Source organism: Mobula birostris, chromosome 1, assembly GCF_030028105.1.
Source record: "Mobula birostris isolate sMobBir1 chromosome 1, sMobBir1.hap1, whole genome shotgun sequence".
NCBI lineage: Eukaryota > Metazoa > Chordata > Chondrichthyes > Myliobatiformes > Myliobatidae > Mobula > Mobula birostris.
Window position 1 is genome coordinate 109,506,101 of NC_092370.1, and position 22,651 is coordinate 109,528,751.

At 38.8% G+C, this 22,651-nt stretch overlaps 1 protein-coding gene across 2 annotated transcripts in view; it reads left to right on the forward strand.

Moving 5' to 3' along the window:
• Nucleotides 1–22,651, forward strand: part of ptpn23a (protein tyrosine phosphatase, non-receptor type 23, a) — an 88,085-nt gene that overhangs the window by 34,289 nt on the left and 31,145 nt on the right. The window contains exons 7-15 of one of the 2 annotated variants that reach the window (XM_072259952.1): nucleotides 5,719–5,799; nucleotides 6,526–6,657; nucleotides 8,525–8,572; nucleotides 8,697–8,753; nucleotides 10,360–10,418; nucleotides 18,478–18,557; nucleotides 18,883–18,997; nucleotides 19,173–19,238; nucleotides 22,126–22,271. In XM_072259952.1, coding sequence (XP_072116053.1) covers nucleotides 5,719–5,799; nucleotides 6,526–6,657; nucleotides 8,525–8,572; nucleotides 8,697–8,753; nucleotides 10,360–10,418; nucleotides 18,478–18,557; nucleotides 18,883–18,997; nucleotides 19,173–19,238; nucleotides 22,126–22,271 — 784 coding nt within the window. Of the gene's footprint in view, nucleotides 1–5,718; nucleotides 5,800–6,525; nucleotides 6,658–7,866; nucleotides 7,953–8,524; nucleotides 8,573–8,696; nucleotides 8,754–10,359; nucleotides 10,419–18,477; nucleotides 18,558–18,882; nucleotides 18,998–19,172; nucleotides 19,239–22,125; nucleotides 22,272–22,651 lie in introns of those variants that run through there. The other variant, XM_072259958.1, reaches the window with a different exon arrangement.

The window sequence follows — 22,651 nt, forward strand, 5'->3', positions numbered from 1 at the left end:
GAACAAGTCTTTGTATGGGGTTCAAAAGTTCGGCAAACTTGTCTTCTACCACCTTGCAGCTGGTCAGCTGGTAAGTTGTGTTTAACAGTGATGTCATCAAGATGTTTAGGAGTGTTACCTGGACAGAATTGATGTAGCTTACCTCAGATGTCCTCACTATCCTGTCAGAGGTGAAAGTCAGACTATTATTTCTCCTAATTACTAATCTTTATTTGAAAATGCATTGTGTGATTATCATCTGAGCTCACTTATCATTGTCCTGGTAGCAACCTGCTAAATCTTCCTACTCGGATTGATTCATAGAGGAAGTTCATTTAGAACTGGTATTAGAGTCCTGCATGACAATCAATGCCATTAGAACTAAGATGAATTTGAGGGGAGCAATTTAAATTGTCATTATAAAGTAAATATTTTGATAACTTTCTGATAGTAGTTCTCCTTTAATAATAATAGGGAAGTTGTGTTCTTATAAAACAGACTGTATTTTGATTTTCAGTAATACATCATCCATGCGTACATCAAGAAATGCAAACTGAAAAAATAAATTGCATCAATTCTGTAAGAGTGAATATTATTCTGTCTTAGTTTTTTTTTTTGGATGGTGATTTGTGAATTCTGTAAGGGTGAATTTTCATAACCCAACAGCTGTAACATTAGGAGTAGGTTTGAAAAATAAGATTTGATGAAAGAAATCTGAAAGATCCAAATATTGGAAATAGTCAGCAAGTCAGACAATATTCATATAGAGAAAATTTCTGATAGTGCTACTCTCTTCCCATTCCTTCACACACACCCAGCTCCTCCCTACATATGTATTCAGTATTTTGTATTGAGGCTGAAATGGCATGCTTTATAACTGTGTTGAGTTTGGGACTGTTTGATAAATGTCATCCCAGCAGTGATTGCTCTTTTAACATGAAAATTCAAAAAAAGGTTGACATTGCATTTTTAATATGTAACTATCTTTAGAAAATGTAGATTTGTTAAAAATGTAGAGGAATATTACATATGGTGTTTTAATGTGGTAGTCTGTGAAATAACAATGGAGAAGTAATTTGTTCTCGTGATGCTAGGTCATTGCTGAAGGAAATTTTAATAGGAGCATAAAGTTGAAGGTGGTACAGTAGACTGTAAAGTAGTAATTGGAATGGCTAATCTGAAAGCACTGGCGGAGCCAGAGATTGTTTTCTTGTTGGTGCTACGGTGGGGCTGAATTATTCAATGATGGTGCTGAGGAATGTACTGTATGGTAATATGTATGGCAAGGCCAGACACGTGGTGTTCAAAAGTCAATTTCAAGCATTATGTGCCTAGGATAAATGCCTCTGTTGATTCACAAACAACAGCAATTGGTAGATCTAATACAGAAGTGAACTGTGACAGTGTCAACAGCATCGGAGACAACCCGGGCTAGACAGAGCATAAACAAACAAACCAACAGAGCATCCGACCCACAGCGCGCAACGTGAATCACGCACCAATCTCGCAGTCAGCGTCAAATGCGTGCTTTTCAACTGAAAAACACAACACTAACCCACAATGTTCACTGCTATTTCCATTACATAGACAGACAGTGCCAAAAGATACACCATTATTTAAGTCAAATAAGGCAAACAACAGATGCAAGGCTTTACCAGGAGTTGGACAAATCGTACTCTGACTATGCAATACCTCAAGTAATTCGGCTACTGAATTTAAAACAAAAATCAACAGAATCACCGCTTGGAAGTCTAAGCAAAACCAGTAGGCTTAATAGCAGTAAATGTTATATTTTAGGATTTGCAGGAAACAAAAGGACTATGGGGTATCCACCACAAAATAATAATTATAATCAGCATTAGTCTAGGCCCAAATTTTTTAAAAAATCAACTGCACGCACCATTGATGTTTTCAGAGAAGCACAGTCCATCTGTTGTTGTGATTGGTGGCGAAAGCATCAATGATTTTCTGGATATCAAGTGCCTTGGTCCTCCGGCTGTTTATGGCCAACAGGGCCAAGTTGCTGTTCCGAGCATCGCTGCTGCTACTCCTTAGGTAGTTTTTGAGGCGTCTGAGGCAAGAGAAACTCTGTTGTATGAGGCAGATGTCTCAGGCAGAGTCAGTGATATGCAGATTAGTTTGTATAAATCTATAAATGCATCGCGGTAGGGTCTCATTAGAGCTAGAAATTCCACTGTGTCATTCACTGTCTGTCCTTGCTTTTGTTTTGTTTCCAGCAGTTGCCGAACCTGAGGTAGCTCTGCAGTCAGGTTCACTTCAGTCACTCCATAGCATTGGGCCACTGGCCAAAGACAATTCTTGTCTAGGAAGAGCTTGTGTTTGGGACTCAATGCTGAGACTCCAGTCAGAACACCCCCAGTCTCAATTGAGAACCGTCTTTTCATTTCAGTTAGAAGTCTGTCTATAACTGGATAGAAACAGTACTTACGAAGGTCATCAGAGGATGTGACAGGCGTGTGTTCGGTTTGGGCCTCAACAACAAAACCATGTAGGTGGTGGGATGGCTGGGCCTGTCTCCTTTCATGTAGTCTGCTCTGTATACCGGCCTTGACGCACAGGTCCATAGCTCTTACCTGAATTTCACTCCATGATTCCTCTCCCCGTTTTGCTGAGAGTGCATCGATAACAGGCTGAGCCAAATCCATGGCGGATGAAAGCTCCAAACTGGGAGATTGTAGCTGGTCTGACATGAACTTGGTGACTCAGAGTAAATCCTCAAACAGAGTGAGAAGTAAAGCAAACTGCTCGTCAATCAGTCCATTTACAGCTCTGGCCTCCGATTTCCTCCGTGCATTTGGTTGACCCATAATATCCTGTAGTATAGCTAGAATGGCAGGGAGTGATTTCCTTATAGTCCACAGAGCTGTATACTGCCATGCCCAGCGTGTGTCTTGACAATTTCTTCAACTCCTCGGGCTGTGGAGTTGATTCCAGTTCTCTCTCTTTCTTCATGAAAAGGTTGTGGGCAACAGAGTCTGAAAAGAAGTAAAGCAGCTGCACAGTTTCAAAAAACTCACCTGCTTGTGGTACATTGCTCACAACATCCACTAAAACAAGGTTAAGTCTGTGAGCATGGCAGTGTATATATAATGCCTGTGGGACCTCTTTCCTGAACCTCTCTTGTACTCCGTTACTGTACCCAGACATCACTGCTGCCCCATCATAACACCGACCTATGCATGCGTTCTAATCAATAACACACTGGGCGGGTGTCTGTTCAATGCTTTTAAGAAGTGACTCTGTGTCCAACCCTTCTGCTGGAGTGAAGTGCAAGAATTCTTCAAGCACTGTTTCGTTGTTCAAATACCGCACCACCACTTATATTTGCTCCTTTTTACTCAAGTCTTTACTTTCATCCACCATGATGGCAAAATGTCCAGCCTCCTCGATTTCTGCACTTATTTGACGTCTGACCATAGTTGCCATAATACCCATAATTTCATTTTGGATATTGTGATGGGTGTTTTTTTGCATTTCCAGGATTGTCCTCTATTATTTAGCTACAGTCTTATCAAACTGCCCAATTGCACTGAGCAACTCAACACAGTTTCTCCTATTGCCAGATCCATCATCCTCCCGGTGTCCTCGCTGGGCAACACCTTGGCACGCAGTATAGCGTAGAGACTCAACCACTGCTGTCATATACTCATGATTTTCTTGGACAATCTTTGCATGTCCTTTATCAAGCATATTTCCCAATCTTGAACTGTCTTGTTTTCTCAAACTGAACTTGGCCCATGTCTCCATAGCAAACTTACGAGCTACACTTACATGGTGGGTTTTGAAAGCTGTTGTAGATTTCCGCCAGTTGCGGTAACCGGTGACAGTAAAGGTAGACTCAGAATGGAACCCATGTCCTCCACACAGGAAATGCCTGCATGCGAAGCAGAGCGTAGTATCTTTTGTGATTGAATATTCCAGTCAGGAGTACAGGTCAAACCAGGCACGAATAAAACTCCTTTGCTGATTGCCAAACCGTTGTGAAGGGTACTTTTTCAATGCTGGCCGACGAGGTCCTTCCTCAGGCTGCTGGCTAACATTGCTAACAGTATTCCCACTAGCACTAAGGGTAGCTTCATCCACGTTCTCTTCTGAATCCTGCTCCATTTCTTGTTCCTTTACTTCACCCTCACACTCTTTTGATGAACTGCTGTCATCCTCATCCCCACTTACTTCTTTCTGCATGTCACTTTCAATTAAGACAGGCTCAGGGTGAGACACCACTGATTCCTCTGGATGAGGTCGTTTTCTCACTAAAAATCGATCCATTTTTCATGCCGGTCAAAATAATGCACATGCCAGGCCCACACTAGATTGTAAAAGCACTGTGAGTGTGTGTGTGTTCGTTCCCTTAGTCTCCTGACACCATGGATCTGCACCTGGATCCTGCATGATGTACGTATACTATCAATCTCTGGCGTGAGTGACATCACCACCTTATAAGGTCAGTGATTTTTAGATAAGCTCAACTGATCTGAGGACAGCAACGGCAAGACATTGACAATGAATGAATAAACAGAAGTGTAGAGTGGATCTGACCTTAGACCAGCACAGAGTTTATAACTTTATTGCTGTGTGAGTTCTATGGTAATTGGGGGTGCTGTTTCACTAGATCAACTGGAGAAACAAGCTGTATTCAAAACTATACAGAGAAAGCAGCTGCAATTTGTATGTCAAATTTCAGTTAATTTCCTGCTGGTGCTATGGTAATTTCTGCTGGTGCTATAGCACCATCAAGCACCACCTCAGCACCGCCACTGTCTGAGAGATGGCTTTAAGTCGTTCTTGTAGCGAAATGCGTGTTCACAGTGGTCTTGCAAGCCAGTCATTGAAATTTTAATTTAGGAGGATGGAGATGAATATTTAAGTTTATTTTGCCAAGATACTTTGGTGTAAGAGCAAAAAGAATCACTTTGGATTTGGTTAATTACAAGATTTGTACAGTATAGGAATAGTCTTTAACCCGCCAACTACATGCCAAGCTTTTTACCTATCCACTCCATGTAAACCTAAATAATACTTTGAAAAAACACCTATTAAATGCAATAAAACTGTTATTGACCATCTTGAACCACAACTAAGTGACTTTCCCTTATCTTTAAACTTATCTTTCCCTTATCTTTAAAGGACCCTTGACTCCTTAGCCAGGGGTATTGTATAGCGACGTGCATCTACCATGCCATCCCCCTTTTTTTTTTAAAAGAGAAGTTGCAACTTTTTGTATAATCTCTCAAATGGCAACCCTGCCATCCCAGGATCTACTCCAGTGACTTTGCTGTACCCAGGGTGGAAGAAAACATTGTTAGTAACAATTTTGATGTGCTGGACCCAAATGAGGGATTTTGGAGGCAGTTTGAAATAGGGCGATGCATAGAAAAATCATATGGTATTGATACTGACATTCTTTTGAGCAGAGAATGGTTGAGGAGGTAAGGCAAAAAAGTGATGGACTTTTTTGCAGGTATTATTTCTGCAATAAAGTAGATTATAGTTTGTATAATAAGAAGCTATGTCCTTTGATATGGTACATTCTTAGAAGATGTAGCTTTTTGTTACGAGAAATCATAGCATCTGTACTACCAGTCGACAAACTACAAAATAAGTATGTTTTCATGTCTCTATTTAAAAGACTTTTATAAATGACTCCTAGGTTTTTTTTATTAAGTTAATGTCAAGTTATTTTTCATTAATCTTACATTTTGCTATCATTACGATTAGGGACAAGCTCAAGAGTGTCTTTTGGAAAAATCCATGTTGGACAACAGAAAAAGTTTTCTTGTAGCAAGAATCAGTGCTCAAGTAGGTATATACCATGTACACTTTAAAGTCCTATTTGCACCATTAAATCCATTTCTGAAAACACTTAATCAGTGTGTGCTTTTCCCTTTTCTATCCCAGCTGAAAATCCCCATTCCCTTTAATCACTTTGGATCTTTATCTCAGAACTGATTTTAATAGGACCTATTTAAATTGATCAATTTATTAAAAAAAATAGTGTAAGGTTTTCTCATAATCTCATTCTTTGTAGGTGGAGATCAAAAAGACTGATTTTAGGCTTGTGAATTTATTTTATGCTTTATTTCAGGCACATGCCCTCTATCAAAAGAACCTACTTGTTTTCTTTTACCTTGGATACTGCCCTTGTTTAAGTGACATTATGCACACTGTGGCTTTCTAAATGAGTTTAATACTTTGGGTATTTATAACCTCCAGTCGTTCTATTCAAACAATTTTGAAGTAACTGCACTCGTGACTCTCTCTCCATCCCCAAGGTTCATCAGAAGTTCTGCTGTCATGTTTAACATTATTAACTGATGCTTCATATTATAACTGATTATATGGGAAGTGGATATATTGTCTAAACTTACCCAAGTTTAGACAATGTATCCACACACCCACAAACTGGCTGATGGATTCTGAGTGACAATTTATAGTTATTGGATTGTTGTGAATGTGAAATTTCACTGGTTTTAAATATGGTGTGTCAGAAATATGGTCGATATTTATAGTTTGAATTGTTGGCAGGTGGTTGATTATTATAAGGAAGCTTGTCGTGCACTGGAAAATTCTGAGACAGCTTCACTTATAGGAAAATTTCAGAAAGACTGGAAGAAGCTGGTACAGATGAAGATTTATTACTATGCAGCAGTTGCACATGTAAGTAGCATTGTATGGGGAAAGATGAAGTACAGCTTTTCAATCTACGTATCTGCAAAAGTATTTCCCACAGGCTGATGGTATATTGGTGGGTAACTAGACCATTGATCCAGAGACCTTAACTAATGTTGAGGAACTATGTATATGGAACCACATAGCTGAGAAATATAAATTCACTTAATCAACAAAGAGGAATACTTAGTTTGGAGAAAGCTAGCATTAATAATGCCAACTGCAAAACTAACAGGTTGCCCTAACAGTCCATTTCCATCTGTAACTAACTTTAAGGAAGGAAATCTGCTTCCCTTTCCATTTCTAGCCCTTGTGATTCCAGGCTCATGGCAACTGCTAGTGACTATTCCAATGTCACAGTAGCTGGCTTTCACCTTTTCTAGAGTAATAAGGATAGCTAGTAAATGCTAGTTTTGTCCGTTATCCACATCCTTTGAAGAAAGTGAAATTACCCTTTCTCCAACTTTTTTTTTTCCTGAAAATACCGCTTGTCAAAGCACAAAAGTACATCAGTCTCGAGAAAGCTTTAAGTTTTATAGAAATAACTAAATTTCGAACAATAACACTCCAGGCCTTGTTCGACAAAAGTTCAAAGCTTCTTTAACCGGCATAGTTCAGCCCTAATTTGGCACTGTCACAGGGTTGATTCAGTTAGATACTAACAGGGTGCCAGTGGAAGCAGGATCAGTTGCACTTAGTCAATGTCTCTGTCCAATTAGCTTTCAATTAATTGCTTTCTGTAAGAACTTCAAGTACAAGATAGCTTACTGTAAGAAATGTTATTACAATTAACTATTAACAATAATGATTTCCAACATTAATTGTTGGATGCTTCTAATTTTTAATAAAACACTGGTTTGGTCTGGATGGAAGATATTGTAGCCTCGTTATAGGAAGGATGAGCAGGCGTTGAGGAAGGCCCAGAAAGATTTATGAGACTGGTTCCTGGGATCTAGGGCTGCAGTCACAAGATTTAGCTTACAGACAGTTTCTTTTACTTTAGAGGAGAGAAAGCTGAGGGGAGATTCCTGAAGGACACAAGGTGATGAGTCTGGACAGAGCAGATAATGGGAGGATATTCAGTTTGTTGGAGGTCTAGAGGTCTTGGGTATAAAGTGAAAGAAAAAATATTTTTGTGTAATGTCTGATCAAAACTGGAACGTTTTAATTACAGATATGGTGGAGACAAGCGTAATTGTGATTTTCAATAGGAAACAAAATGAGTTTCTCTGGTAGAGAGCTGGCACCAATATGACCTTCATTGTATGACTTTGTAAGGCAGTGTAAGTATCCAAAGGTGTTTCAAGGACTCCCTTCTAATTAAAGGAAAAAGAGGAACTTTACGTTCTGTTCAGTACTTCTGAACATTCATGCCATGACCTGATTTTGCAAATGATGTAATCTTTTCTGCAGAGTTTATCAATTATTTGAAGTTCCCTGCAGTAATTGTTGCCATTTCATTAGATTACTCAAAGTGCCTATTGTTTCAAGGTCAGTTTTAAACCAAAATTGTAATAGTTACTTAATTAAGCTTACAGGTGGGGAAAAATATCTATCTAAAAGTTTAGGAGACTTTCAAACTGACTTTTTTGTACCCTTTTAATATTTAAGATCACTGTTGCAAATTGTTAGTCACTTGAAAGGGAAGCTATTGCCAATTGTGCTTTTCCAATGTAGCATAGGTATGGGATATTTATTTTGAATGTTTTCTACTATTGCTACTTCAGCTGGGACAGCAACTTGTTCCATAAATGTAATGGACACAGTATCATTGTTATTTCCTTTTTCTAGTCACTGGACTACTTTGTGATTCTTGCTAACTACCAATCTGAAAACTTTTTGTACTTTATTATAGCTTCACATGGGCAAACAGTCAGAGGAACAACAGAAATATGGAGAAAGGGTGAGCAGAACATATTAATTTTTCCCTCGATTTGTAAAATGAATATGACTTTATATTAAAATTTTCACATCTGCTTAACTACATTGTAGAATATTTACAAATGACTCTTGTTCTGTTGTTGCAGCTTGCTTACTTTCAAAGTTCATTAGATAAGTTGAATGAAGCAATGAAGTATGCAAAGGTAAGCTCCAGCTTGTTTATATAAAGAATGCCTGGTAAGCAGTACAAAATGATGTGATTGTATCATATTAAGCTATTTTGAATTTATTTCTTAAAGGAAATAAATTAGCACTTCAACCTAATGAAGTGCTCACTTGTCAACGTCCTCCTCACTACAGGTTTTATAACCTTCTACTACCCATTGTGTTTTCCCCTATTCTTTCTTCACCTCCCTGCTTCCCCTCCCCCACCCCTTACTGGTTTTTCACCTGGAACTTACCAGCCTTCTCCTTCCCACCCTCCCCCCACCTTCTTTATAGGGCCTCTGCCCCTTCCCTCCTCAGTCCTGACAAAGGGTTCCGGCCCGAAACGTCAACCGATCTTTTCCACAGATGCTGCCCGGCCTGCTGAGTTCCTCCAGCGTGTTGTGAGTGTAGGTTTCATAACCTCATTGCCAGGAGGATGCGGGCAGATCTGTGAACATAGAACATTTACTGTAATTCTGAGTTTCCTGCATTTATTTAAACCTTAAATTTTGCTCTCACTTTCAGTTTCTAACTTTACTGAATGTTTCTTTTGGTTGGTGAAGCTTGATATTGTACATATGCACTAAGATCAGTGTGATTTGGTTGGACTAAAGTCATTGTCTAAAGCACATTGTGTATTCTAGCTAATATTTTCCTTTTATAAGGGTTCTGTAATTCTCCTCAATTCCTTCTATTTCTTGAGTTAAGGCTTCAAGTGAATCTAACAGAGTTTTAAGCAAGAAGTAATATTAGAATCCATCAATCTTAAAATTTGTTAAAAATTCTCTCAAAAGCTCAGTGCTGCTGGTGTTTTAAAATTTGTTTACTGATGGGGAAATTATTCAGTGGAAATTCTGGTACTGAACATGAGGTCCATTTAAGATCTTGTCAAAGTAGTTTTCTTTGAGAGTTGCCTTCAAATTGAAAACTTGGAAGGAGTAATAGACAATGAAGAATAATTATAAGATGAGAAAAGGTTTCATTGAGATGTTGGTGAACCATGGAATTCACTACCAAGCCATTGAGTAAGCTTACATCTAGAAATTTATCTCCTTAAATGACATCAGAGTTTGAGAAAGAGGAAGAATACGATATTGAGGTTGATTAGCCTTGTTTCACCTGATTTATTTTTGTTACTTGTAATAATTGTTTTCTTGCACTGTACTGCTGCCACAACACATTTCACATGTGACATGATAATAAACCTGATTCTGAACGATGGCAGAGACTTGAGTGGCCTTCTCCTATTTTCTCTTTTTTGCTTTTATGAATCAAGGGATATAGTCAGTAAAAGGAGATGTGTGTTGAGTAAAATAGTAGCTTAGGTGCATAAGGTAAATGCTCTACTTTTTTTTTGCACTTGTACTGTTTACATTACTGTAATTTAAAGCAGGAGAGGATAAAAGCACTAGCAGGTGTAAAATCATCTTAATGCTGTGTGATTTCAATAAATGAGAATTCAAGGGAAAGACGTATAAAAATAGATTTGAAAATGTGCTCTGTGTTGGTGGATAGGGAAGGTGTCAATTGTTTCACCTGCATTTAATTTGATACTAGTCTCCAATACAAAAAATTGACCAAGAACTTTTCCCCTTTCTTTAGGGGCAGCCAGAGACTGTACAAGAAGCATTGCGATTTACTATGGATGTAATTGGAGGAAAGTAAGTAATCAAAAAAATTACTGTGCTGCTTACTCATTTTGTGTAGTGTAGCAGCGGAAGTAGAAAGTTTCCCCCTCAGTTTTCCTTATCTTGTGTGTATATATACTATATACTGATATAGTATGTTTGATCCAATGTAATTCAGTACAATGCTCAAAGAGTCCATGTACTGTAAGTCCCAGTGATACTCTTGTTTAAAGTAAGAACTTTTTTGTGCTTGGATCCATTTGCAAGATGAATTAAAATTGGCACTCTTCTGATATGAACTTGTATTTCATGAGAAAATAAATAACTGCAGATAAGTAACTGCAAATGTTGAAATCTGAAAGAAAAATTGGAAATGTTCAGCCTTTCCCCCAGGGAGGAAGAAGTATCTGGGGAAGGGGGGGGGTGGTAAGAACCTGGGGAGGTGTGAAATTGCTTAATATTGAATTCAAAAACTGTGGGTAACTTGATTTCTTGGTGTGCGCCTGTTATCCATCTGTAATTTTAGCCCTTCTTACTTTTCTCTGGATCTTGTGTCTTTTGGAGAAAAAGTAGTACTCATTTATTTTCATTGAATAGTTTTATATTTTGAAATCTTTTGAAAGAATATGCTCTAGTAGTTTTACAGAAGGTGAAATAAATATTTTAGAAAATTAGAATTGGTGAATTCTAAGGATGAATAGGAAAGTAGATCTCTGCATTCCATTGGGACATCATTGGGATACTTGGTTTTGGTTGTCAGCTTTGCACAATGGACATTTTAAGCATTGGTTAAGGAGGTAATGTAACAAGCTAAAAGTGAATAATTAATCTGATAGTGGAAACATTTCACTTTTGTAAAACTGGAACTTTGCTGTATTCACTGAACAGAATATCCTTTCTACTAGAACTATGAGCATAGGAATTTGAACAGACACAGGGCATATGGTCCCTTGAGTCTGCTGTGTCTTTCATAAGATCATGGCTGATTTGATTGTAATCTCTGTTCCTCATTTTACCTACCCCAGTGATCTTTCATCCCCTTTAACAAGAATCTTTCCAACCATCCCTTAAAAAAAAATTCAAAAAATGCTTTTTCTGTCTTTTAATTAAGAGATTTCCATAGATGACTGATGGAGAGAGGAATGTTTGCCTTGTTTGTGACCCCCTTCCCTCATTTTTAAACAGTGACACTAGCTCTTCCACTAGAGAAAGTATTTTCTTCACTTATATCCTGTTAAGATACTTATGAGTCTTGTTTCAATTAGATCCTTTCTCTCTCCAGCAGATACAAGCCTTCCCTGTACAAACCTACCTTCCTCATTCCTGGTATTGCTGTGGTTGACGTAGCCTGAAATGTTTATAATGTATTTACATGGTTCCTTCTGCATGGAGACCAGTGCTGTACACAGTACTCCAGATGCAGTTTGCCAGTCTCCCTCTAACTGAAGCAATCCATGCTCTCTAATTGAAATATAGCTAAGACATTTTGCTTTGCTTTTCCAAATGGGATCAAGCTAAACGTTTTAGCTTTCTTCAGGAAAATTTGTGAATGTCCATGATAAGGACATGCTCTGCAAGCATAATTAAGATATTTGAAATTTTCAAATCAAATCAAGTTTAATTATTATTCAAACTATACATAGATACAGTGAATGAGACAAGGGCCAAGGTGCAAAATATTCAAAATAGCGAGCACACAGTCAAAAATAGTGAGTAATGTAATCAAAATAGCGAGCAAAGAATCATGTTCACTCGGTGGACAAAACATATATATAGTCCATGATTCTGAGCGACAATGTCGCTCAGTTGATGGTACTCCTGGCAGTGTGCAGATGCATGTAATCCAGTTTGTCATTCCACAGCTCAACATGGCAGGGCAGCACCGACAGCAGAGGCCAGGACCCAGCCGAGCTCAGATACCATGCTGTAAATGCTTCCTCATCTCTCACCTGGTCTGCAGCAGCAGGCAACCCAAAGCTTGAGACCTAGTCCTCGCTACAACTGAGGCTACACAGCCCCTGTGTTGTCTGTCCTTCCACCAGACAAGGGTAACAGGCCCGCAGCAACTTGCGTTATCATTGTCCAACAGAGTCTTGTGATCGTAAGTGCAATGTCCAAGACAATCTCCCACAGTTATACTGCACCAACTCTAGTGCTTCTGACTAGCGGGCAGCAGCCAGGTCAACTGTCTGTACCCAAACTGGCTCCTTTGACATCCCAGTGGGCTCCGTGACACCTTTGATACTTGGCCAGCTCTCTGTCCAACATTGGGGTCAACCCCTTTCAACTGTCACCAGTGGAGTAGCCCTGCAGCACCCAATGCTGTTGGAGTAGAATTGTCTTTGGATTGTAAAGAAAAAACACAAATTTTACAAAGAAATAAAGCACCTTTGGTTGCCCCCCCCCCCCCCCCCCCAAGAAGCCGCTGTATTCTCGCTTGTCGTCATCTTACTGGAAGTCTCGAAATTTTAAAGGAATGCTTAAGAGACTCTAACCAGCTTTATAATCTGCAAGGAAAAATGACTGAACATTCAGTCAAAATGACATTAGTAATCTAATCATGTTTCTGTTTGGCAGTTTACCACAATGATCACAAGATAACAAGTCAGGATAGGACATTTGGATAAATGCTTCATTCTCTTCCTCATCCCTCTTTCTCTGACCACCATCCACCCTTATTCCTCCTTCCACTCATTCCTAACCTTAAGAAAAACCTATAGTATACAATTGTACCTAAACTCTATTTACAATGGATTACAGTTAATTGGGCAGCTGCTTATGTGGGCCAACTCCTAAAGAACAAACAGAAATAGAGAAAATAGCTGGGATCGCCTTTGTATATGTGCAACATTATGCTGTTTAATTGGGAACAGGAGACTGTTGCTGAACAGTTTCTAACTAGCATCAGTCGTGTGGCCATTAGACACAGCATGCTTAGAGTGAGCTATTTTTAAATAACGTCACTTGCATGTGTTTGTGTTCAAAACGCAGTGATTTTTGTCACTAAAAGTTGGCAAGAAAAAAGCAGAAAGATAATTCAGAATTGTTTTGCTCACTGCAGTTTCAGACGCGGAGATGCTAAAAATGGTCAGGAATGAAAATGAAACTATTTCAGTATTTCAACAAGTTAGGACCTACGAAGAATTTTAAAGTATCAACAATTATCTTGAATGTTACAATGGAAATGAAGATTTGGAGGATGTAATCATTGAAAGCATTGTTTGAAGACAGTCCATTATCTGCTCGATGTCTGTACTGATTTTGTTCATTTACAGTCAATCAATAGAACACAGCAGTGGACACTGAATTAATTCCTCTGTCGATAACTCTTTGGAACTAATACAGTTCCATAGTACTGTCAACACACATCAAAGTTGCTGGTGAACGCAGCAGGCCAAGCAGCATCTGTAGGAAGAGGTGCAGTCGACGTTTCAGGCCGAGACCCTTCGTGTCCTGACGAAGGGTCTCGGCCTGAAACGTCGACTGCACCTCTTCCTACAGATGCTGCTTGGCCTGCTGCGTTCACCAGCAACTTTGATGTGTGTTGCTTGAATTTCCAGCATCTGCAGAATTCCTGTTGTTTCTGTAGTACTGTAGTAGTTTTGGCAGTGTTCTAATTTGTTCTGTACTTCATTTAAATATGTACATAATTTGTTACTTAAACAGTAGATTGTCCTTTTTATCCCTTTTTAACTATTTCCATGAAACCTTGGCTAGTTGGGGAAGCTGCTTTAATTGGGCCAAAATATACTGGCCCCAAGGTGTCCAAATTACAGACATCCCACCCTGCAGAAACTCATTTCAGGGAGGTAGCACCCCCACCCCCCACAACCCCATATCCCCTTCCTCCCCCGGGTCGACCTCCAAGGGTGCATGTATGCAGGACATTTCATTAGGAAAGAAGCCAACAATTTATTTGATCACATTTTGAAACTATACACACACACACACACACACACACACACACACCCCCCCCTAAAGTCAAAATCTGGTCTGGATTCACCTCATCTTGGCTCTGTATTGACCACTGACAGATTTACCAAGATTTGTCCTCTCATTGGGAACTTCTCCAAGATTTATTGAAAGCACCTGACATAAAATGCTTTGGCATCTTTGAAGAACTGCTTTGTCTTGTAAGGGGGGATCTCTTGTGCTTCCTCGCTTAGCAACTGCCTCCTTGCCAGGTACCCAGTAAAAAGCTCTTCATCTGGGAAGTGAATTTCATGGTTGCTCACATCTTTCTCCTGAATGTTCTGTTCTCTCAATACCTTTGGCTCAATAAATCTGCTTGCTATGTCATGCAGGAGCTCTTCTACACTCTGATCCAACTTGAAGAGGATAGGTGCCTTGTTTTGAAAAATCAAATTGAATTTGTCAAAACATTGTGTGACATTGTGGAGAAAGCAAGTATATGTTTTCATTTGGGGGTCTTTCAGCCTCTTCTGAATATGAAATGACTTCTGATTCTCACTCTTCGACTCAAAATATGAAATAAAGGCTGGCCATTGGTGGAGCAGATGATCCAAACCTTTTCCTAAAGAAAGCCAGCGTGTAGGACAATGCTTTTGTAATCTCTCCTGGGCAACATTGCAGAACTCTTGAGACTGTTTTAAGTCTCTTTGGAACTTTTCTCAGAGTAGTAGTAGATGTCAATGAGCAGTTGTTCAGGTGACATTGAGAGCTCCTTAGCAGCAGTTTTGGCACAGATGTTAACCAGGTGACTTGGACAGCCAACGCTGTAAATATGAGGGGCTTGTGCTTTCACTCTTGATAAGACAGAGTTGTTTTTGCCAATCATCACGTTGCAGTGTCACTGCTAAATCCTACACAGTTAGACCATTCAAAGCCTTTGTCATGCATGGATGATGCAATGCAGTTGCATATGTTTTCAGCTTTGGCATCATTGTACACTGGCATGTCTACAAATCCAACTGTTACCTAATCCTGTGTTTCATTCTAGTACCTGGCTAAAATGGCACATTCCTTCTCACACATGATATCATTGTTTTCGTCAACCAAAATACTGTATGGCCTTTTTTCTGTCTGGATGAACTTGTACGGATCCTCTGAATATTCCAGTGCCATATTCACAATTGCTGCTGTCTTGGTTGATGAGCAGGCATAGTTTTTTGCTATTTCTGCACTTTTTTTATATTATATTATCAATAGACAATAGGTGCAGGAGTAGGCCATCCAAGCCAGCACCGCCATTCACTGTGATTATGGCTGATCATCCACAATCAGTACCCCGATCTTGCCTTCTCCTCATATGCCTTGATTCCGCTATCTTTATCATGGAGTTTTTTTTTTATTCTATTACAACTTTAAGCACGTCTACAGGGAGTTTGGCCTCATCACGTAGGACATCAATACAGTGGCTCCTTAGCAGCTGGCCAGCTAGTTTAAATATCATTAGCTATGCTAATGAATGAATGACACCTGTTAAAGTCACCTCAACATGTCTTTTACAGTCATTTGGGCAATAGCAAAGTCACTGTTGCAAACAGTGCAGCGAGCAACATTGTCATTATTTTTTACCCCTATTAGGCAGGTATACACTTTAACGTAGTCTGGGGTGAAGTGCGTTTTATATATTTTTTTGGAACACTCTGCCATGGTGGTGCAGGACATGAAACTTAACTGATGGAGAGACAGACGTTGACTGTAAAGCCCGCCCACAGAGAAAACTGATAGGTCTACTTAGCACAGAGACACCAATCAGGATGATCGCTCTCGATCTCCCACTCCCGCTCTCCCTCTCAAAAAAAATAAATTTCCGGGATATTGTATATAATTTGCGGGTTTCAGGAAGCTGCCATCAATATGCGAGAGACTCCTGGAACTTCCGGGAGAGGTGGGATGTCTACAATTAACTAGAATTCACTGTATAAACACTTGAGTTAAGATTAGATTAGCTTTATTTCTCAAATGTACATCGAAACACACGGTCTTTTGCATCAGTGACCAACACAGTCAGAGGATTGTTGGGAGCAGAGGTCAAGTATCACCATGCTTCCACAGCCAAGACAGCATACCCACAATTTACTAATCCTAACCAGTACGTGTTTGGAAACCCACATGGTATGTAGAGACAACAGGAATTCTGCAGATGCTGGAATTTCAAGCAACACACATCAAAGTTACTGGTGAACGCAGCAGGCCAGGCAGCATCTCTAGGAAGAGGTGCAGTCGATGTTTCAGGCTGTTCCTGACGAAGGGTCTCAGCCTGAAACATCGACTGTACCTCTTCCTAGAGATGCTGCCTGGCTTGCTGCGTTCACCAGCAACTTTGATGTGTGTTGGAATGTGGAGAACTCCTTTCGGTGATCATTGGCAATTTTTTTTTAGATTAGATTAGATTATGAGAATACTCAGTCCTCTTTTATTGTCATTTAGAAATGCATACATGCATTATAAATGATACAACGTTCCTCTAGAGTGATATCACAGAAAAACAGGACAGACCAAAGACTAACACTGACACAATCACATAATTATAACATATAGTTACAGCAGTGCAAAGCAGTACCATAATTTCATAAAGAACAGACCATGGGCACGGTAAAAAAAAAAGTCTCAAGTCCCGATCGACTCCCGAGTTCCTGGTAGCAGGCAGCAAAAGGGAGAAACTCCCTGCCATAAACCTCCAGGCACCGACAACTTGCCGATGCATTGGAAGCACCCGACCACAGCCGACACTGAGTCTGTCCATCCGAAAACTTCGAGCCTCCGACCAGCCCCTCCGATATAGCCTCCCGAGCGCCATCCTCTGCCAAGCGCCTTCGACCTCGCCCCGGCCGCTGAAACAAGCAAAGCCGAGGATTTGGGGCCTTCTGCTCCGGAGATTCCGGTTACCACACAGTAGCAGCAGCACTTCAGAAGTTTCTCCAGATGTTCCTCCGTACTCTCACGTCTGCCTCCATCAAATCAGAATTGTGCACGGTACCCTACTTGACAGATTACAGATATCATTCACTGGAGAGGCCGCGCGCACTGCGTTGTGCCATCTTCTCCTCCTCCCTTGCTTCCACACTTGGTCCGTGTCCTTGATTTTATGCTATAATAAAATTCTTGGTCTTTGTACATGAGATTTGTCCTGCAGTTTGGTAAAACTATTTACAATCTCAGTCCTCAATGGTCTCATACAAGATTTTAGATTGTGCTGCTTGTTCTGGCTTTCTCTATATTTACCCTGTTTAATTCCCTTTGACTTAATAAAAAAAGAAAACTAGGATCAGTAATGGTGATAATGAAACAAGCCACGTCATTATTTTTATCTTTAATGTTAATTTAAAAAATCAATCGATTAAATAAAACACTGAAATAACTAATGGAAATAAAAATTATCAATGGCAAAGCTTGGTATGTAAGTGCAAAGGATAATACTGAAGTTTGCAACTATCTTTATATTGAAGGTTGACAAGTAAAGCAATCAATTTCTACCCTCTCTTGCACTTTTCAATGTGCTGCTGAAACAAAATGCAGTTTTGCCATTTAGTTGTTGCTGTGGCTCACTCTCACTGTATGTGGCATGTGGTAGAAAAAATGACTGACCTCTGCATAATAGTTTTTGATAGCAAAAAATGTGAATGAGAATCAATTAATGTAAGTAGGTTAAGTAGTGTGTCTCGTAACTAGCACCGTTATTATGATACATCTTAAAGCCAGTTTGCCATTCACTGTTGAAAATAATCACTGAAAGTGCATGTCCCACAACAGCATCACACTACATTTATGCAATTGTCAAAGAAATTCAAAATATATGCGCCATTACTTTATAATTTTAATTCTAAGCCCTGGTGCTATGAGGTGAATCTGCATCTTATTCCCTAGTTGCATTCAGGGTTCTCTTGTCACTTCCTGCTCTGTATCCTATCCTAGATCAGTTAACGCTGTTAGGTCCACTGTGAGGACCTTTTCTAGTTGATGTCTCATTATGCAGTTGGAGGAGCACTTCCTAGTTCTCTTCACTTCTGTCTTGATAGTGTTATCAACATATTTCACATTTTGAAGTTTGGGTGAGAAGAAATATTGGAGAAATGTATCTGGAGATTTTTTTTCCTACAGTTTTAATAACCTTTCTTGTGTGTAGGTACACTGCTGCCAAGAAGGATAATGACTTCATCTACCATGAGGCTGTTCCTCCCATTGATTCGCTGACGTCTGTGAAAGGCAGGCTTACTATGATTCTACCAAGTATTTTGAGCATTTCTTTCATGAAGCCGAATAATTTTTCTCCCTATGTAAGATGTTATGTAGAGATACTAGCTCTCATCTAACACATTTTGCTGGATTAAAAATGCTGGATTCTTCATTTCAAACACTTTCCTTGCTGTAATCTAGATAATACTGTGTCTCATATAAAACCCTCAAAGTAAGCTGTTTATTTGGAAACTTACACAATAAACTACAGAGCTATAGTTTATCATTAATTGCAGTTTTATTTTTGGAAATAAATACAGATAGTTTAAACCCTGTAATAACCTATTTTTAATAGGAGCGTCTCTGGTAAAAGCCCTTCCTGTTAACCCAACTGATCCAAATGTGACTGGTCCTGATATCTTTGCAAAATTGGTACCAATTGAAGCTCACGAAGCCTCGTCTCTGTACAGGTGAGCATGAGATGTGGAATTTTGATGCAGGGCTATGTTACTGAAAAGTAAACATTGATTCTAATATTAGTATACAATTGTGTTTTGACCATTGTTTTCTTTTCTATCTCTTATAGCCATTTTGTTCTTAATATACCTTTGTGATTGTAATCTCTGCTTTTCATTTTTTTTCCAGTGAAGAGAAAGCAAAATTATTGCGTGAAGTCGTTGATAAAATAGACACCAAGAATGAAGTCTTAGAGTAGGTATTGTGGCAAAATTAATACCTTTGCCTGCACAGTAGTAGCAATATTTTCAAAAATAATTTATTATGCAAATTTTGTTGGGAAATGTGTGTGTATATTTTTTAAAAGTAGCTAAGGTAAGCACTGCTGAGAGAAATTTCACAGAAAAATTAGTCATTGAATGTAGTAAAAAGTTCGTGAAATTTCTCTCAATGTAAACTGTGATGCTCATGTTTACAGTAACGAATTGAAAAGCATATGCTCATTAGCTTTAATTGTAGAGAAAAGCTGGCATCATAACTACAGTTGAAATAAACCATGGGCACTAATGAAGGATGAAAAAATGTGAGCAGTTAATGTTGGATTGTGCCAATTTGGAATCCCATTGTGTTTGCAAGAAAGTTTTAAGTATCTTTTGAGTTTTCAAACCATGGCTTGTGCAAGGTGTTTAAAAACCTTGGGAATTTCTAATATACAGTGAATTCTGGTTAATGGGACACATCAAGATTAGTACTCTTAGGCCCAATTAAATGGCTGCCCAAATAGCTGAGTTTTATGAAAATGATTAAGAAGGTGTAAAGCCAATTAAACCCTGAAGCCAGTTAAGCAGCATAGTGTCCCAAATAAACAAAGGGAATCTTGGCTGTTTTCTGGATTAGTTTTTGTACTTTTAAGAGTTTCCTCAAATAAGTGGATGCCCTGATTAACCGATGACCAAGTAACTGTATTATTACATTCTTATAGCTTAACTGTCACTTACAATTGCAAGAAAAAGTTTGTGAACCCTTTGCAATTACCTGGTTTTCTGCATTAACTACTCATAAAATGTGGTCTGATCTTCATCTAAGTCACAATAATAGATAAATACAATCTGCCTAAGCTGCTAACGCACAAACAATTGTCTTTATTGAACACAGTTTAATCATTCACAGACTGTCCATGCTGGAAAAAAAATGTGAACCCCTGTATTTAATAACTGGTAGAACCTCCTTTAGCAGCCATAACCTCCACCAATCATTTCCTGTAGCAGCTGATCAGACTTGCACAACAGCAAGGAGGAATTTTAGACCATTCCTCCATACCAAACTGTTTCAGTTCATCAATATTTCTGGAATACCTTGCATGAACTGCCCCATTCAGGTCATGCCACAGCATCTCAATTGGGTTAAGGTCTGGACTCTGACTTGGCCATTCTAAAATACAAATTTTCTTCATTTTAACCATTATTTTGTTGATTTACTCTTGTGTTTCGGATCATTGTCTTGTTGCATCATCCAACTTCTATTAAGCTTCAGGTGACTGACTGCTACCCTGATATTCTCCTGTAAAATGTCTTGATACAATTTTGAATTCATTGTTTCCTCAATGTCCAAAGAACATTGTCCCAGAAGTGTTGTGGAACATCCAGGTGATCTTTCGCAAACTGGAGATGTGCAGCAATGTTTTTTTTTTTGGAGAGCCGTTGTTTGCTCTGTGGTGTCCTTCTATGAACCATTCTTTTTCAGTGTTTTTCTTATAGTGGACACATGAATAGAAACTTCAGCGGGTCCTAGAGATTTCTGCAGGTTTTTTGCTGTTACTCTAGGGTTTTTTTTTACATTTCCTTCAGCACTTTACGTTGTGCTCTTGGTGTGATCTTTGCAGGACACCCACTCCTAGGGAGAGTAGCAACAGTACTGAATTTCCTCCATTTGTAGACAATTTCTCTTACTGTGGACCGATAATCACTCAGGTCTTCAGAAATGATTTTGTAGCCTTTTCCAGCTTTATGCATCTCTATAATTCTTCTAAGGTCCTCTGAAAGTTGTTTTGATCGAGACATGCTGCACATAAACAGATCTTTCTTGAGGAGAGCAGGCTCTGTCAGTAACCTGATTTTCTTTTTTTTATATAGGGTACAGCACCTCTACAACCTACACCACTAATCTCATCTCATTGATTGGAACACCTGACTCCAAATAGCTTTTGTGGAAGGCATTACCCTAGAGGTTCACATACTTTTTTGAAGCTAGAGTGTGATTGTTTAAATGGTGCACTCAGTATTGATGAGAAAAGTACAATTGTTTTTGTGTTGGTAGTTTAGACCGATGGTGTGTGTCTATTGTTGTGACTTAGATGAAGATCAGATCACATTTTATGAGTAATTAATGCAGAAAACCAGGTAATTACAAAGGGTTAACAAACCTTTTCTTGCAACTGAGTGGGTTATCAGAGGTTCCTTCCTGTAGTTGAAATATTGAGTTGACATTTGTTTTATTTTTCAAATGGATTTGTAGGGACATATCAGTATTAATATTCTGGAACTAATCAATGGGGTTTTTACTGTGTATGGTGTAATATAGCAACAAAAGAAATAAGAGCAAAAATAGAGCATTCAATTCTTTGAGCTAACTCTACTTTTCAGTACAATTGTGGTTGATCATCTGTCTCACTCAATACATTTTCCTGCTCTCTAGCCTATAATATTTTTTGCACCTAGAAATGTATCCATCTTCTTAAGTATATTAGTTGATTTGGCCTTTCAATCCTGTTTTAAGTTGGCATCTTTCATCAATTTCAATTGAAGCTATACAAGAAAGGATCGGATTTGTTTTTTATTTGGGGTATATTTCTTTATGTAATGATGTTGTTGTCTTTGATAGTTCTCAAGTCCATTTTCTAAAAGGAGTACAGAATTGTCTTGACTCGCTTCTATTGGACCCAAATAAATACCATGATTTAAAAGGAGTTATCAGCTAAAGTACATAGTTCACTGCCCCACTTCTGTTCACTTACTGTTTTGATACATATGATATCTTGTATTTTTAATTTGTATATTGAACAATTAGTTTAAAAGTGAATATAACATTTATAATGCCACATGGATTAATTTAATATCTGATTTGTTTTGTATCTTCGTAACAGGCAGTTCATGGATTCTCTGAGGATTGATCCAGATTCAGTTGATAATTTAGACATGTATAATCACATACCTCCAGTCCTGATGGAAAAGTGTGCAGCGCTGAGTGTCCGACCAGATACTGTGAAAAGTTTGGTTCAATCTATGCAAAGTACGTTAGTAGGCGAATGTAAATTGTTACCCTTTGCTCTATCGGTTAATGGAGTGTGCTAGTCTCTACAATTTAAAAATTTCTTTTCTCAGATAATTTTCATTTTCTGATGTGTAACAATCTTGTGCAGCCTTTTCCTTTTGTGGGTTGCTTTATTTTTCTAAGAGACGCCCATACATGTGGTAAAATAGAAAAGTTTGGTTCAGAAGTTTAAATGTTGCCTTAATAGCCACATCTGTAGCTTGTTGACAGTTTCTATTTGATTACTCTGCCCTGGCTGAAAAGACTGACTGTTGATTGCCCCCACTCTCTCACTCTTTCCCTACCGCTCCCCTGGTTGTTTTAGTTTTGTATGATATGCATTGAAAATTGCTCTCCAA